This window comes from Coloeus monedula, assembly GCF_965178545.1.
Source record: "Coloeus monedula genome assembly, chromosome: 8".
Taxonomy (NCBI): domain Eukaryota; kingdom Metazoa; phylum Chordata; class Aves; order Passeriformes; family Corvidae; genus Coloeus; species Coloeus monedula.
The window spans coordinates 1,787,460-1,804,290 of record NC_138788.1 but is presented as its reverse complement, the minus strand read 5'-3'; the positions used below and the strand labels follow the sequence as shown (position 1 = coordinate 1,804,290).

General features: G+C 45.0%; 1 protein-coding gene across 3 annotated transcripts in view; it reads left to right on the top strand.

Moving 5' to 3' along the window:
* Positions 1 to 16,831, top strand: part of PCDH15 (protocadherin related 15) — a gene marked incomplete at both ends in the record, with an annotated part of 282,257 nt that overhangs the window by 164,004 nt on the left and 101,422 nt on the right. For all 3 annotated transcript variants that reach the window (XM_082286268.1, XM_082286266.1, XM_082286267.1), the window contains one exon: positions 9,712 to 9,840. In XM_082286268.1, coding sequence (XP_082142394.1) covers positions 9,712 to 9,840 — 129 coding nt within the window. The remainder of the gene's footprint in view (positions 1 to 9,711; positions 9,841 to 16,831) is intronic.

The following is a 16,831-nucleotide window of genomic DNA, read 5'->3' as shown; positions in this document are numbered from 1 at the left end:
CTCCACAGGGGAGGACTTGGAGTCGTTCCCCTGCTCCAGTGTGGGGTCCATCCCACAGGAGACAGTTCTCCATGAGCTGCTCCAGCGCGAGTCCATCCCATGGGCTGCAGCTCTTCATGAACTGCTCCCATGTGGATCCACTTCCATGGGGTGAGTCCTTCGGGAACAGGCTGTTCCAGTGTGGGTCCCCCAGAGGTCACAAGTCCTACCAGCAAACCTGCTCTAGCGTGGGCTTCTCTCTCCATGGATCCACAAGTTCCTGCTCCAGTGTGGGCTTCCCATCTCTCTCAGCATCCCCCTGCTCTGGTGTGGGCTCCTGCAGGAGCTGCAGGTGGATCTCTGCAGCCTCCATGGGCCAGAGGGGCACAGCTGCCTCCCCATGGGCTTCCCCATGGGCTTCCCCATGGGCTTCCCCATGGAATCTCAGGGCAATCCCAGTTCTGGCACTTGGAACAGCTCCTGCCCCTCCTCCTGCCCTGTCCTGGATGTCTGCAGAGCTGTTCCTCTTCCATGTTCTCACCCTGCTCTTCTCTGGCCACAATTAAAACTGCACAATCACTTTTTTCCTCTTTAAATCAGTTATCCCAGAGGCATCACCACCACCTCTGCCTTGGCCAGCAGTTGGTCCATCCTGGATTCCCCAGAGTTGGGTCTGTTGGAGCTTCCAGCAGCTCCTCAGAGAATCCACCCCTATAACCCCTCACTACCAGAACCTTGCCACACAAACCCAGTCCAGGAGAGCTTTCCTCCTCAGTTACAACATGGAAAATGGCATTTGTACATTTCTGTGGCTTTGTTTTGTAAACCACAGTCATAGGATCACTGGATAAATTCCAGTTGCACAGGATCTCAAGAGCTGATACTCCTCAGACACTGCCAATTTAAATGTGGTTATTTAATCCATACCTTTCAAGTATAAAGATACCCTAAAAGCCCTCACTGAGTGCAAAGAAGGAAACATTTTTACTGGGCTTTCATACTCACCTAAGTAAGTTCAGTGTTTGTAATTTTAACCAGTGATACTGGATCAGAAATTGGAACCAGCACTCCAGAGTTTCATTATCCACAATATTTCCCAGCCAAACTCTATGTGAACAAAGATTTTTTAGCCATTATGACATGAAAGCAAAGGGGCAAAACCTCTGCTCATGAATTTTTAAATAGTGTAAAAAATACTGGAATCCCTCAGCTGGGAAAGGTTGCTATGCTTGGAAATTGTTGATGCTTTCAGGAAGAAATTTATCCCAGGCGGCTTGGAAAGCTCTCAAGGTGATGACTCTCTTGTCCTCATAAAACCAGGGATGTTTTTCTCCATAGAGATAAGCAAGGCTCACTGGGCACCTCCAGCCCTGACAGGCTCTTCCTTGGCCCAGGGAGACACATTAAAATGCATCTTTCTTTCCATTCTGGTGTGCCCAGGAGTTTGGAGGACAGCAGGACACCTCCCACATGAGCTTGTGCTTCTGCTTGGGGTCCAGCAGCCCCAGCCCCACCCTTTTGGGGAGCAGTGTTTCCTCTGGATGCCTTTCCCGTAGATATGGAGATCACAGAATCCTTAAAGTTGGAAAAGACCTCTGAGATTATCAAATCCAACCATCGGCCAGCTCCACCACTAAACATGTCCTCGAGTGCCACATCCACACGTGTCTTGAACACTTCCAGGCATGGGGACTGCACAACTCCCCTGGGAAGCTGTTCCAGTGTTTTGCAATGCTTTTGGGGAAGAAATTTTTCTCCATATCCAAGCTAATCATCCCCTGGCACAACTCGAGAGTATTTCCTCTCATACTGGAGAAGACATCTCACTATCCCCTTTCCAGACCCACCAGTTCCTGGATTCTTCATCTTTTAGGGATGGGACTTCTTTCCTCCACAGCTGCAACCAGGGCAGGCCAGTGCTCTGTGCCTGCCCTAAAATCTGTGGGATATTGAGTAGTACGAGGATACAATGTGGTATTGGTTCTCCTTTTAGAGGACTCTATATCCAACCCACACCATCATCATTATCATCTATGAAGTCTGTTGAGCTCATTTTTGCATTTGGAAAGTCTGTGGTCCCACACACTTGAATTCTTGGGGGGTTTAAGGTTTTTGGCCTTTTTTCTTGCTCCTTTTTCTGTGTCATTACCAAAGGTTTAACCTTAGAGAGGTTTGACAACACTGCTGTGGCACTGAGTAGCTGAGGTTTCTCTTTTCTAAGCCCCAAGGCTGATTTAACTCATTCATGTGGTGTGGTGACAATCATGGTGACCATTTGACTTTGGGGGACTGCTAATTCCATCAAAATTAATCCAGAGCCACTTATGCCCTCACCCAGCACCACGGCTTTCCGTGGAGTGGGGTGGCCTGGCTGCCACCTTTCCATCACTTTTCTGTTCCCTGCCTTGCAATGCTTTTGATTGCTTAAAATGCTCGACAGCGGTGCCCAAATTATTGTTGTTCTGAGTTATGACCTGGAGCATTAACAGGCTTGTAGGTTTTCCCGGGAAAACGTGCCTTGTCACCATTAACAATCCGATACGACAAACAATTAAGGATGCATTAATTGAGCAGGCAGGAAAATGCTTTTATTTCCCAAGTAATGAGCTTTTAGCTGTAGATGGGCAGAGTGGCGTGCGAAGGAAAAAACACATTCCAAGCTCAAATTGTGTTCACGAATTGAGGGGTGTTCTCAAGGCAAGAGAGGATTCCTGTCTTCACCTTTCAGAGGGAGAAGTTTGAAATAAATACACATGGCTTTTGTCAGAAGAAAGAAAAAGCCTTCTGTGCTCTTGATTTTTGGCTTGTGTGTGTCAGTCGATTTAGAAAGATGAAACAGGAACTCCATTGTGTTTTCTTAGCATGTCTTGTGTGACGTTAGGGCAATTCCAACCTCCAAATACAAATGTCTCATCCTGAAAATACTCAGCTAGCACTGCAGAAATGGGGTTTTCTGCCTGGCAAAGCAGAGCAGCTCAGTGCCTAGGTTATAAATCCATTTAGGAATTAGGTGCTCTTAAAAGTTATCAACCATCCAGGGCGTGTTCCCAACCTCCAGCTCCAAGCTCCCTTTTTAACGTGGCGGAAGGAGCACAAGGGTGCATTGTGGTCATGATCTCTTTGGGCTACTCAGAAATTACTGGCAGGATTCAAATTCTTCTTTTTGTCTTAGAAGACTCAACCATCAGGCCACCAAGTGCCATTGGAAGTCCAGGAGAAGCTGTTGTTCATCCAGCTGTTCAGGGTATATCCCAAGATTCACTGGATTGGGAAGATCAGAGGGGACTTGGCTCTGGGAGGGTTTCTCTGAAAGCCACAAATCCAAGATCCATGCTCTTAATCTGACTGTGCCCATTCCTTCTGCAGTGAACACTTCAGGGAAAAACAGGGATCATTTTAGCCCTGCAGAGTCTAGGAATGGCTTGGGGCCACATTTCCTTAGGAGACAGAGGTACCATCAGCTGACCCTTAGGAGGGAGAACCCAGTGCTCTGGGCCCTGAAGGCAGGGATCAAACTGGATGCAGAACTCTTCTGTTCCTCAAAGGTCATGGGAAGAAGCAACAGTTGAAAAGTACTGAAAAAAAGTACTCAGGGAACTGAGGGAACCTAAAGAAGCCTCATCTCCTCCTGGGAGGGTGGGCAGGCCCTGGCACAGGGTGCCCAGAGCAGCTGGGGCTGCCCCTGGATCCCTGGCAGTGCCCAAGGCCAGGCTGGACACTGGGGCTTGGAGCAGCCTGGGACAGTGGGAGGTGTCCCTGCCCATGGCAGGGGTGGCACTGGATGGGCTTTGAGGTCCTTCCAACCCAAACCATTCCATCACTCTGTGACTTGAGTGCATTGTGTTTTATCCTGGAAGTCAGACTTGGGGATTTTGGCTATCTTAGAAGATCATTAATAATTCTGAGCCTCTGTCTCCCATGACACTTGAATTAATTCCCTTCCTTAGAGCAAACAGGTAGCCCTGGATCAAGGTAATTTAAATAAAGATTTACTTCTTGAGTAGCAGGCAGAGAATTCATTAATTACAGTAATTTTTCTGTTGCTCCTTGGAATATTACCTGTCTCTACTTCACAGGAGTTCCATTATCCAGCAAGAAGGAAGCAAGAAGAAATATTCCTACATACATGAAAGGGAACAATATACACAGATCCGTGATTTGATCTTCCTCCTCTAAAGAACTTCTCAAATTATTTTATTTCCAAGCTGTAATTAGAGACACTGCCTATCTTTCTTTTCCTGACAAGCTCTGTATTTTGTATAAGAAATCCTTACGAATTCCAGCTGATCTGTGAACTCCAGTCTGCATGAGAGGAATTCGTCCAGCCAGATTTCCTCCTCTTGGAGAGAAGGATTTTCTTCCTGCAGCAGGTCTTTTATTAGGGCAAGCTTTAGGAGCCCCCCAAACATTCGGTGCTTGTGTGGCTTAGCATGGATAATATTCCCTATGAAGGCCTTGATTCCATGTGCTAAAAGGAAGGGGTGAATTAAGAAATTCTCATAAAGCAATAGATTGACCACAGTTTTCAATCCAAGATTTGGAGCAGATTGTAATTCCTAAATAAGGGATACAAATGAATAAATTCTCATTAAGAGGAAGTTGAGGGGAGACCTTGTGGCTCTGCACAAGTCCCTGACAGGAGGGGGCAGCCGGGGGGGTCGGGCTCTGCTGCCAGGGAACAGGGACAGGACAAGGGGAAACGGCCTCAGGCTGGGCCAGGGCAGGCTCAGCTTGGACAGCAGCAGGAATTTCCCCATGGAAAGGGTGCTCAGGCCTTGGAACAGGCACTCATGGTGGTGGTGGAGTCCCCATGCCTGGAGGTGTTGAAAGCCATACAGATGTGGCAGTCGGGGACATGGGCCAGTGGTGGCCTTGATGGTGCTGGGGAAGGGTTGGACTTGCTGGTCTTAGAGGGCTTTTCTAACTTAAACAATTCCATGTGTTTGTCAAGGATGTTCCTTCAACGTCCGTGATTTTCTCTTCCTTTCCCCATGAAGTACTCATATTTCCTGTTATCTTTGGGATGTGTGAGCAGTTTTCATTTTGGGAGTTTCCCTTTGGGCTTTATTTTGGTGTTTTGACAGTTTTTCTCTTTGTCTCGTCTCCAGGCTTGTTGGGATTTTTTCTCATTAGTGTAATTATTGACAAGCTCCAGAATTAGTCTTCTGTTCTCCTCAGGGTCTTGCCTCCAAAATTTCTTTGCAGTCCAGCTGGCAATTTCCTCTTTATAGCTTGGAGAGGTGGAGAGGGCTAGGAGATACTTCTTTCAAACTTCTCATGGAAAGAAAGAAGGTCTGCAAACAGAATCACGGAATTGTTAATTCTATCACCACTCAAATATCGTTTTCTTGAGATGAATATCAATAAATCCTGATACGTAGATCAGCAGCATTGTTTACCATTTCTTTTTTGATCAAATAAGGGCTTCGCCTCTGATTTTATTATTTGCAAACTCATTATCTCTCAATGTGACAGGTTTGTCTTAGAGTTTGTCCGAATTAATAAACTTGCTCAACATCAGAGCTAAGAATGTTTCCTCTCCAAGGCACAGAATGCTCTCATCAATTCCCAACTTCAATTTAAATGACAAGGCACAAAGAAAATAAGAACAAAGTGGAATTTCCTTCAAATTTATCATCCATAGCATTTTTCAGGGCCTGGCATCCTTAGGATTTGTGCAGGCGATGTAAATTTTATAATTATTGCTTAGGGAAGAATTATCTATGTAAGAACTATTTGAGGGCCCCTAAGAAAGACATAAATTGCTGCTGTGGATCTTTTGTTTGAGTTATGTTTATTATAAAAGAGAAGTAAGCAGGGTTTCTGCAGTAATGAATAGGAAATGCTTGATATGAGGCTGAAGATGGTTTTTCCCCTGGTTGAGTTTCCAGGAGTAGCTTTAGGATTCCTTTCCAAACCCTGCTTGGTGATTCTGTTGTAGAAAAGCCTTGTTTTAAACCAGCCAAAGCAGTTTTTAAACCTTCCTGTGTTGGATTTGCATGAGGAGTATCCATGGAAAACCAGTTGTGATTTACGGGTGTCTCATTATTTTGGGAAACCACTTCTTTAAAGAATTTTAGTGGTATTTAAATAGAAATATTTGTGAAGACCTTTTTTTTGCTGTTTCGGTGCCTCTTTTGGCATCTTCTACAAACCTCAGCAACTTTTCATAATTCTTTGAGAAATCTGTGAATTCACTTTCCAGGGAAGACGGAGAGAGACTCTTTACAAGGGGTAGAGGGAGAGGGAATGGCTTCCCACTGTCAGAGGGCAGGGATGGATGGGAGATTGGGAAGGAATTGTTCCCTGGCAGGGTGGGCAGGCCCTGGCACAGGGTGCCCAGAGCAGCTGGGGCTGCCCCTGGATCCCTGGCAGTGTCCAAGGCCAGGCTGGACATTGGGGCTTGGAGCAGCCTGGGATGGTGGGAGGTGACCCTGCCCCTGGCAGGGGTGGCCACTGGATGGGCTTTGAGGTCCCTTCCCACCCAAATTGTGATTCCATGATCCTTATGTGACCTCAAAGCCCATCCAGTGCCACTCCCTGCCATGGGCAGGGACACCTCCCACTGTCCCAGGCTGCTCCAAGCCCCAATGTCCAGCCTGGCCTTGGGCACTGCCAGGGATCCAGGGGCAGCCCCAGCTGCTCTGGGCACCCTATGCCAGGGCCTGCCCACCCTTCTGTATTTTCTGATCCAGCGTCAGGCTGAAAAGAGATTCTGGTTTATCCCTGAGCACAGGTAATGATTATTTAGTCAATGGGATTTTGGTGTGTGGTGACTTTTCCCTGATTCCCAGCAGGGATGATGATGTTGTTCCCGATCCTGCTCCATGCTGCAGTTCAGAAGAAGCCCCTGTAATTCATTCTGGTTGTCAAATAAAGGCTATTTCAGAGCAGCACATCAGCCTGAGGCTGGGAGCTTCAACAAATCTTTGGAGCCATCTAATGGGGATATAAAAATTCTGATTTTGGTTAATAATCTTTGATTGCGGCACTTTGTGATGGTAATGGCAGAAGTGCGGCTCTCAAAGACACACAGGTGACTCCCACTTCGTGTTGGAGTGGGCATTGCTCAGATAATGGTGAGATAACAAACGTTTCCTGTATTCAGGTGAAATAGGGAGATTTTGGAGTATTCCCATTTCCTTTCTCTGTTTCAGAGTCTGTTACTGATTTGAAGGAAGAAAACCCAGGGGTGTTGCTGCTAACCCAGAGTCTGCTTTGAATGCTCCTTGTGGTTTCACCCACTTTTGATCATTTGCTAAATTGTGGTTAATAAAAAGAGAAGATTATTTGAAGTATTGGTCTTAGTACAGTGAATTCTGAATCCATTCACATCTGATCATTTTCTAAACTGTGACTAATAGAAAAATGGGGGTTACTTGAAATGTTTTTCTTCTTACAGGATCTTGTTTCAGCACCCTTGTGAGTTTAGCAAGAAAATATTGTAACATTTTCAAAACTGATTTTCCTATTTGCCATCTCAAGAAGGTGGTTTTTTCCCTTGCAAAATATTATTTCTTTGCAAAAAATCTTGCCTTTTAAATTCAGAAGTGAATATTTGAACACGACAAGTGGAGCACCGGCCTGGGTGTGTTGGCTGGCAGGGAGGGTGCTTAAGATGAGTAAAGAATGTGAAAAATAGTGAAAATCCTTAAATAAGAGTTGGGAAACAATTCTAAACATTTCTTTTCCTTCTTCCCTGTCTTTCTCCTTCTAAAGTCCTCTCAAAGAGAAGAAATGCTGCAGATGATCAACCCCAGCCTGTGAAATTACCTGGAATGAAAAGAAATCTTTTCCAAATGGGAATTCCTGCCTTAAGCCATTGTTATTTAACACCACGTTGCCTCAGTTTATTAAATGTGAGGCTGTTTATTTCCCTGAATTTCATGGAACTGAGTTCCCTTTGGAAAAGCTGATTTACATTCAGTGTGCATCACAGCAGAGCAAACGTTCTGGAGTGGCTTTTGTGTGGACAACAGGGTAGAAAGTGCATTTCCCTTATGGAAATGGAATGTGGGAATGGCAGTTTCAGGAACAACGAGCAAGTAACTTGGGGCTCAGCAAGCAGCAGCTGCCAGCCTGGAAGCACCTTGTGCTGCCTTGTTCAAAAATCCTCTGGATTTGTGACCTTTTAAGTAGAAAGGAGTTATTTTATGGAGCTTTTGGGATCTCATGCAGGTATACCAGCTGTGTCTGGAGCTGGGAAGAGCCTGGTTCCAACAGCGGTAGTGCACCAGGAGATGCAGGTCTCCGTTTGGACTTTATGGTTGGGGTTTTGGTTTGGTTTTTCCTTTGTTTCTTGATTTTGCTGTTTTGGGGTTTTTATTAAGGGAAGATGGTTTCTTTATGAAGCCTGTGAGGTGCCGCTTTCAAACAGGTTTGTTGTGCCTAAAGCAAGGGGTTTCTTCTGGGGTCACATCTCCGCTGTGTGATTGCTGTGACTGTCCTGTCGTAAACATTTCATGGAATCATGGAATTGTTACAGTTGGAAATGACTTCCAAGGTCATCAAGTCCAAGCTGTGACCAGGAACTACTGTGCAACTAAACCATGACTGCCAAGTGCCACTTCTCACACTTTTTAAACACTTCCAAGGATGGGGACTCCACCACTCACCTTTTAAGACTGTCCCAAGGCCTGAGCACCCTTTCCATGGGGAAATTCCTGCTGCTGTCCAAGCTGAGCCTCCCCTGGCCCAGCCTGAGGCCGTTTCCCCTTGTCCTGTCCCTGTTCCCTGGCAGCAGAGCCCGACCCCCCCGGCTGCCCCCTCCTGTCAGGGACTTGTGCAGAGCCACAAGGTCCCCCCTGAGCCTCCTTTGCTCCAGGCTCAGCCCCTTTCCCAGCTCCCTCAGCCGCTCCTGGGGCTCCAGCCCCTTCCCAGCTCTGTTCCCTGCCCTGGACACGCTCCAGCCCCTCCAGGGCTCTCTGGCCAGGAGGGCCCAAATTTCCCTCAGTGAAGTTTGATGCAAAGTATCAAAAGGCACAAGATGGATTTAAGATTTAAGATGTTAAGATGTTAAGATTTAAGACACTGAGTTGGATGAATTGATGTAAAAATCAATCTATTGAACACAACAATTTCTGAAATACAACAATGTGGGGGTTTTGGTCTGGAGCTGTCAGTCTGTGGGAGCAGAGAAAAGGGATGTGACTCAAGACAACAAAGTATTTCCCTCTCCACCTGTTCAATTGTGAGAGAAAATCTCCACAGGTAGCACAGACACATTTTGTTGGCATTTTATATTAAATACAGTTGATTCTGCTGTTCCCACCTCCTGGGATGTTAAAATTGGGCTGCAAAGCAGAACATGAGGGGGGGGTGGGGGAAGGATGACACAGGAGGGTGACACAGGATGGTTGTGCCACCTCATCAGCTCAGTTAATCATCACTGTGGCATATTTTGGTTGATAAATCACTGAATTTCCTTTTCACATCTTGGCAAATTTTGGTATTTCCAGATTTTCCCCCCACTCACAACAAAAACTCCTGAATCCTTAAAATACTGTATAAAAAAGAAAAATTTTATCATGCATCCAACATATGAGTCAGTCTTGAGCTTTTTCTAAAAATTCCAAATAAACTCTTGAAATGCTTCCTTTTTCACAAAAACGTGTTAAAAAACATTGATAGCCCTGCTTACCTGTGATTCTGTCTAATAAGTAACAGTAGGGTTTTCACCTGGGAAGCTGTAGAATAAAGAGAATTTCTTTCAAATGTTCTTTTTCTGCCTAGACCTCGACTGCCACTGTCAATATCGTGGTGACAGATGTCAATGACAACGGACCAGTTTTTGACATGTTTCTGCCCAAAAACCTCTCTGTGCAGGAAGAGGAAGCCAATGCTTTTGTTGGTCAAGTACGGGTAAGTCATTAAAATCGTTTATTTTAGTACCCAAATTGTCCAGACCATGAGGAAAGTGCACAAAATAATTGTGCCTTAGACAAAAACCCATCCAAGCATCTCAGGTTTAAATGCAAACTCTCCATTCGTGACTACAAATTCACATTGTGGGGCTTTAAAATATTGGAATTGTTTTCTTCTCTGTGCTAAATAACTGAAAATGCTTTCTCATTTAGAAATAGCCCATTAAAAGCTGGTTTTTAAGGAAATCCCACTGTCGAAACTTGCTGGTAACAGATTTGCAAGGTTAAAACAGTGTTGCCACGTTTTTAAATTATTGATTTTGAAATAGAATTCAAACCTGCTGAGCAGGTGACGCCCAGGTGGAGGAAATTGTCACACCTAGAGGAAATTTTAAGTCCATTAAGAGGAAAATCAGTTAAACCCTTGAGTGAAATAATTGGTGACCTGGCATAAAAATAGGGGATAGTGTTAATTTGAGGGTTTGAAGCTGTAACTTTTTATAATGCTTGGGGGTCTTCTGGATGAGGATTCAGTCTGTTGAAGAAAACATCACTTTTTTTGGTAATGTCTGTTTTTCCTGACTCAAGTGGAGGAAGCAAATAGGAATTAGAGGGTTTTTTAATCTAGAAGTTGAATATAATGCCTCATATCGGCTGCACTAAGGTTGGATCCAGCAGGAGCTGGAGGTAAAAGAGGAATTGGGAAGCATTTTTCAGGAATTTAGGTGGAAAGTCTGCCTTTTTTTGTTGTTTTTCCAGTAGAAACCATATCAAGAGAAAATGGGAGCTCCTTGAGTAGAAGCTTGAGAAAAATAGGACATTTTCGGTACCATGGGAACCCAAATACCCATAATAATCATGTTCCTTCCCATCCTTCTATTATTTAATAAGACATCAGAGCTGGTTTAGAGCCTTGGACGAAGTTGGGATTCCTCAGTGCAATTAAGTCAGTTTTGATAAATCATTAAATGATTGCTCTGCTTTCTGTCATCGCCTTCCTGTGTGGTTGTTTTGCATTTTGAATCTTTAAAAGGCACGGGTGGAACATTTCCAATCAGTCCCAAATACCTTTCAATTCCATTCTGTGCTTAGCTGGGGGCCCTCAAGGCTCCATCATCTTCTCAAACACGAGCTTGGGTCTATTTTTAGCTTCGACAGAACTGTAAAACACAAGTTATTGCCACAAGAAGCTCTCTGGCTTCTAAATTAGTGCAATTTCTAAGCTGTGTGGAAATGAAAATATTTATTGAAGCCTTGGGATAGTTTATTCCTTCTTGGAGTGACAGAAACTGCTTCTGTCATTTCCTGTGCTGTTTATCCCTGGATGGAGAAAGCTTTTTCTTTATAGCTCAAATACTGGGTGTATTTCTACAGTCTCATGTTCCCAACTGCAAATGGATACAGAGATATCCATCGGAAATGCCATTCCACGGTATAAAAAAGAGAGATGGGGGCTTTTGGAATTTTTTTCTGGCTCCAGTGAGGTTATTGAAATAATGGTGATGAGAGTTTGGGTGTAGCTGTGTTGTTTGAGGATGTTCTTTAAAAACTGAAATAGCTTTTGGTGTGTTGTGCTTTGCTGCAGATAAAACCCCAGCGGGTATGGGAGAGGTGTTAATGGGAATAAATTTTGTGTGGAAGCTTTAATGTGGTTAAAATGTACATAAAGGCTTGTTTTAGGTGGGAATAGCTTGATAAAGGAAGATAATCCTTATTGGGCTGTGTGTTTTCCCTACCAAGAATCCACCCACTGATTAACAAAGCTGCTTTTCAGGAAGTTTTTTACTCATTTCCAAAATCCACCAGAGCAAGCAGTGGTACAGTGGATTTTAAATAAAATGACAGGTTTTGTGGAATCCCTTTCCCTTTTGAATGCCATCTTCCCATTTTAGCCGGGGGAAATAGTTTAGCAAGAGATTTTTACCTTAAAACCCAAGATCTGACCCTGCTGCTCGTGGGAGCAGTGGAGCTGGAGAGGAAGGACATGGAAAAGGTGCTCAACCACTTTGGTCCCTCAGGATTTTTGACCATGAGGTTTGGTCTCAGGATCGGGTGCCTGGGCTCACCATCAGAATTCCAGAATGTTTTGGGCTGGGAGGGATCTTAAATCTCATCCCATTCCACCCCTGCCATGGGCAGGGACACCTTCCACTATCTCAGCTTGCTCCAAGCCCCGTCCAAGCTGGCCTTGGACACTTGCAGGGATGGGGATTCTAAGCAATTTGGGGGATAAAACAATGAATCTGAACACTCCCAGAAATAACTCCTGGCACAGACAAGAGATTTCCACGCTCTGCTTTGTTTTCATTGGGAAAGCTGGGCTTCCAAAGGGATACCCGTAAAGATTTTGGTAATACCTGGGGGGATGGTCTCCCAAGGAGATGCAGCAGGAGGGCAGTGAGAGCTTTCCTGTGGGAGAGGGAGGGTTTGGAGGGTTGGTTCCATGCAGGCAGGCGATATCCACACTTGGAAGTGCTTTCCCTCTCCAGCAGCTCTGCTGCCAGCTGGAGCCCCTGGAGGCCCTGGCACTGGAGTACTGCCTGAGGGCATTCCAGGAGCCTCCTGAAGATTAAGAGAACAAAAGCCAGCCAGGATAATGCTGCCCGTGGAGCGGATGTGTTTCCAATCCCTTTTATTCCACACTGTATTGTCAGAGGTGGATTGGATTCCCTGCTGCTCCTTCCCGTCCAATCCTGGGGATCCTGCAGCAAGGCAGAAGCACAATTGCTGCGTGGAAGTCTCCACAAAGGGCCCCCAGGAATCCATAAACTCCAACTGGAAACTTGACAGTGAAATTCAGGCCCTTTCTTGCAGCCTAAACCAGCTGGAGATGGGGCTTGGTGATGTTGTACACTGCATTTTCATCGATCCCAGGGCATGGGAGGTAAAAAAGATGGAACAGCATTTAGGAAAGGGATCAATATATTGATCTGCAGGCATGTTCACATCCTTGGGCAGGGAAGACAGTGCCAAGCAGTTTGTTGCAGACTCTAAAAAAGCAGCCTGGGGTTAAGTGAGAAGCTGTTGAGCTGATGGGGCCCAGGAGAGGAAAGACATCACTTCACTGAAGTTTTTATCCATGTGGGGCTTTATTTATGCCCAGATTCTTTCACCCAACCCCATAATTTTATTGTTGGGTATTTTTGTGTTGCTGATCAGCACTGTCTGCAGTCTCCGACACGAACGTGTTGCTGTCAAGGGGAGATAAATTAGGGAATAAATTAGATGGAAAATAGGGATAAAGAATTATGTGCTCAAGTATCACTGGCCCGTGGATCTTCCCTAAAATGGAGACAGGATAAATTAATTCCAGTAGTGAGAGCAGTTTGCAGGGTGTGTGATACCTCTGTCACCTGCTTGGTTTTAAATTACAGAAGAAATGCTTTAAGAGAGTTGGTTTTTAGGATGGAGTTATTCTACCTACAGGAAAAGATGGGAAAGTTTGGAGGAATCTTTTTGGTTGTACTGAACTGGCCCTCCTGAATGCTGATGAAATGTAATTATTTCCCAACAGAGCCTTCTGTCTGTGGGTATCAGTGAATTCTAACAGGCTCCTGTTTTTGTTTAATAAATTCATAAGGTGATAAACCCTGGATTTAAAGCCCAGTTTAAATTTCACGGCTGTTGGGTAAGGCTTGTTGTGTCAGACTAAATGACCTCTGGAGATCTCTCACAAGCAGCTCATCGTGTGTTTCTACAAGCAGGAAAACTTAAAATGCTGATGAAGAATTACTGCCCATGCCCATGGAATGCTTGGAATGAGATGAGCTTTAAAGTCCCTTGCATCCCAAAGCATCTGTGATTCCGTTATTTTATTACATGACAAGATCTTGTGGAAAAGTCTAGAAAGGAATCTGAGTTTTGCTAAATCCCCACTGCCTTGTTTTCTGTGTGAAGGGTGTGATTTCCCAAAACCTGCACTGCAGATTGCACCTTGCCTGTGCTAAAAAATACAGGCCCCTGAAATTAAATTCCCAAGTTTCCTGGACCCTAAGACAACTTGAAGGAAAATTAGAGGTGGAAGAAAAAGGAGAAGACCGGGAAAAAAGGGAGATTTATCGGCAGGAGAGGACAATCCAGGAGGGAAAGGAATTAAAATTAGAGGTGGAGGAAATAGGACAAGATCAGGAAAAAAGGGGGATTTAATGGCAGGAGAGGACAATCCGGGAGGGAAAGGACTTAAATCTTCGGGGAAGAGTAAAATCCCAGGCTCTGAAGTAAATCCCAAATACCCAGAGCGAGTCCAGGACTCCTGCTCGCTGCATGACCCAGTGCCTAACAATGGAGCTTGAATTCATCTCATGGATGTAAAACCAACGGGAGCAGCTGGGATTTGAGAGTCAGAATCCATAAAAAAGCTAATCAGACCCCAAAAGCAGAGAATCAGAATGTGGCAGGTGAACTCCAACCAGAGAAAATTCAGACTTCGTTTCTTGTAAGTGGCTGGATGATCACAAAATCATTGGGAGAGAACCTTGGTGGTATCATTTCCTTTAGTTTATTAAGGAATTCGTCCCCAGGAAGGACAGAAAGGACTTTAATAAGACTGTCAGCACTGTCTCTGTCAAGATCCTTGTGGAGATGCTGGTCACAGAAAGAATTTCATGTGCTGCTAGTTGGATTTTCATGTTTGTTAACAGGCAAATTCCTCTCACCACAAGATTGATGTCTCAAGTCCAAAGCTGTGGCGTGAGGAGAAAAAGATGGGGTCATAGATTTGGGCAATTTATTTCCATTCCAGACCCTCAGTGCTAGACAGAACTCCCTCTTTCTGCTGGCACCAGGGAATTCCTGGAGGATATCTGGCTGCAGTGGCTGCAGCCACAGTTCCTCATCTTTTTCCACCGTTCCTGGAATGTAGGTCAGCTTGGGCATGGATTGAAGAGGTTAAAAAAGCTCCTTGCCGCCCACAGCATGACCTCCTAAGCTAAAGGGATTCCAAAAGCTGTGCTCATCTTCCCTGTTCCCAAAATTTATTCTATTTGTGCATTCATTTGCATCTTTGCCCTCCAAATAATGTTTGTGCTTTAGTGCAGTGGAAATACTGATATTTGTTATCAGCACGTTCGTGGCACTGATTGTTGAGAGCCCAAGGATTTTCCATGAAAGGGATTCTTGGTTTTGTCTCCTGACGCTTTACATTTTGGGATGCCTTTAGGCCCTATTATCTCTTTCTGCCTGATGCCAAACTAAATCTTCTGAATCAGTGATTTCATGTCTCTAATTCATGCCCTTTTAGGATTTTGATGCCTGATTCCCATCCCTGGCAGTGTCCAAAGCCCCAGTGGATGGGGCTTGGAGCAGCCTGGGACAGTGGAAGGTGTCCCTGCCCATGGCAGAGGTGGCGCTGGATGGGCTTTAAGGATCCTCCCAACCCAAAGTCAAGAGAACTTCCAAAAATAACTTCAAATTGGATTGACATTGGAGAAATATTTGGGAACCCAGCTAAATGTGGAGATTCTGAACAGTGTATTCCATCTGTGATTTAGAAAGTTTCAGTTTCGGGAGGGTTTTTTAGTGTTTTATTTTTTTCTAGTGTGCGAATGCATTGGTTTCATCTCTTGATCATATTGCCAAAGAACAGACTCATCAAAACCCCAAATTTTGTATCATCCTTCAAGGACAACCAAGTCTCCAAAGTCAGGATTTGGTTTTGTGCCAGCCTGAAGAAAGCTGGGCTGGTAGAAGCTCTGAAGTGTTAAAATGTGATTAACTCTTGTAGGAGGTTCACCAGCCCATCCAGTGCTGGGTTTGCAGCCATGAGCTTTTGGATTTTCTTTTATTTTCATTTTTATTTGCTCTTAGGGTTTAACTGCTCCTAATGCGCAGTTTTGTTTGGAGTCACCTTTAATTTGGTTTGGAATTAACCCTCCAGGTGCACTGGAATTAGCAGAGACCATGGAAATAATCAACCAAGGTTCTTCTGGCTTGTCTAATGCCTAAAAATGTGGCAGTGTTTGAACATTTAGAGGGTGTTTCCTTTATCCTGCTCTGAGTGTAGTGAAGGATAAGCTGCCATGACCCAGGAATTCAGTAGGATGCTGAAGTTCCTGGAGGATATCCACAAAACCTGCAGGATTTTTCCAAAGGATATGTGTGCATTTGAGTCTCAAGTCAAATTTGCCTTGAAATTTCAAGATAGCCAAAATCAAAGAATCCTAAATGGAGGACCTTAAAGCCCATCCAGTGCCACCCCTGCCATGGGCAGGGACACCTTCCACTGTCCCAGGCTGCTCCAAGCCCCAATGTCCAGCCTGGCCTTGGGCACTGCCAGGGATCCAGGGGCAGCCCCAGCTGCTCTGGGCACCCTGTGCCAGGGCCTGCCCACCCTGCCAGGGAACAATTCCTTCCCAATATCCCATCCAGCCCTGCCCTCTGGCACTGGGAAGCCATTCCCTGTGTCCTGGCACTCCAGCCTTTGTCCAAAGCCTCTCTCCATGTTTCCTGTCAGCTGCTTCAGGCAGTGGAAAGACACAATGAGGTCACCCCAGAGCTTCTCCTCTCCAGGCTGAGCAATCCCAGCTCTCCCAGCCTTTCCTTCCAGCTCCATCCCTCTGAGCAAATTAAAATGTGAAAGACTGTGTAAAAGCAGGCAAAACAGCAAGAAAGGAGAGGAAAAGCCTTCCTGAACTTTAGGAAAAGAAGAAAATTCCAAACTTTTATGGATGACTGATGTTCCCTCCTTAAAATATTTATAAATATTTGGTTTATGACCAAGAGGTCAGGGACACTTCAGATAATTTGTGGCCTCTGACTGCACCTGGGAGGAGATACTAATTTTGTCCTGTGGGCACAAACTATAATCTCCCTGCAGAACAAGTACAAAATCCAGTCTAACACTCCCACCCACACTTGATTTGCTGTTTGACACAAATGAGGGGCTTGGGAATACTTCCAACCCAGAATAATAAACTCATTAAGCCCTCAATAATAAACCTATTAAACCCCTAGTAGTAAAAAATCGTGTTATCTGCCATGAGAACAATAAT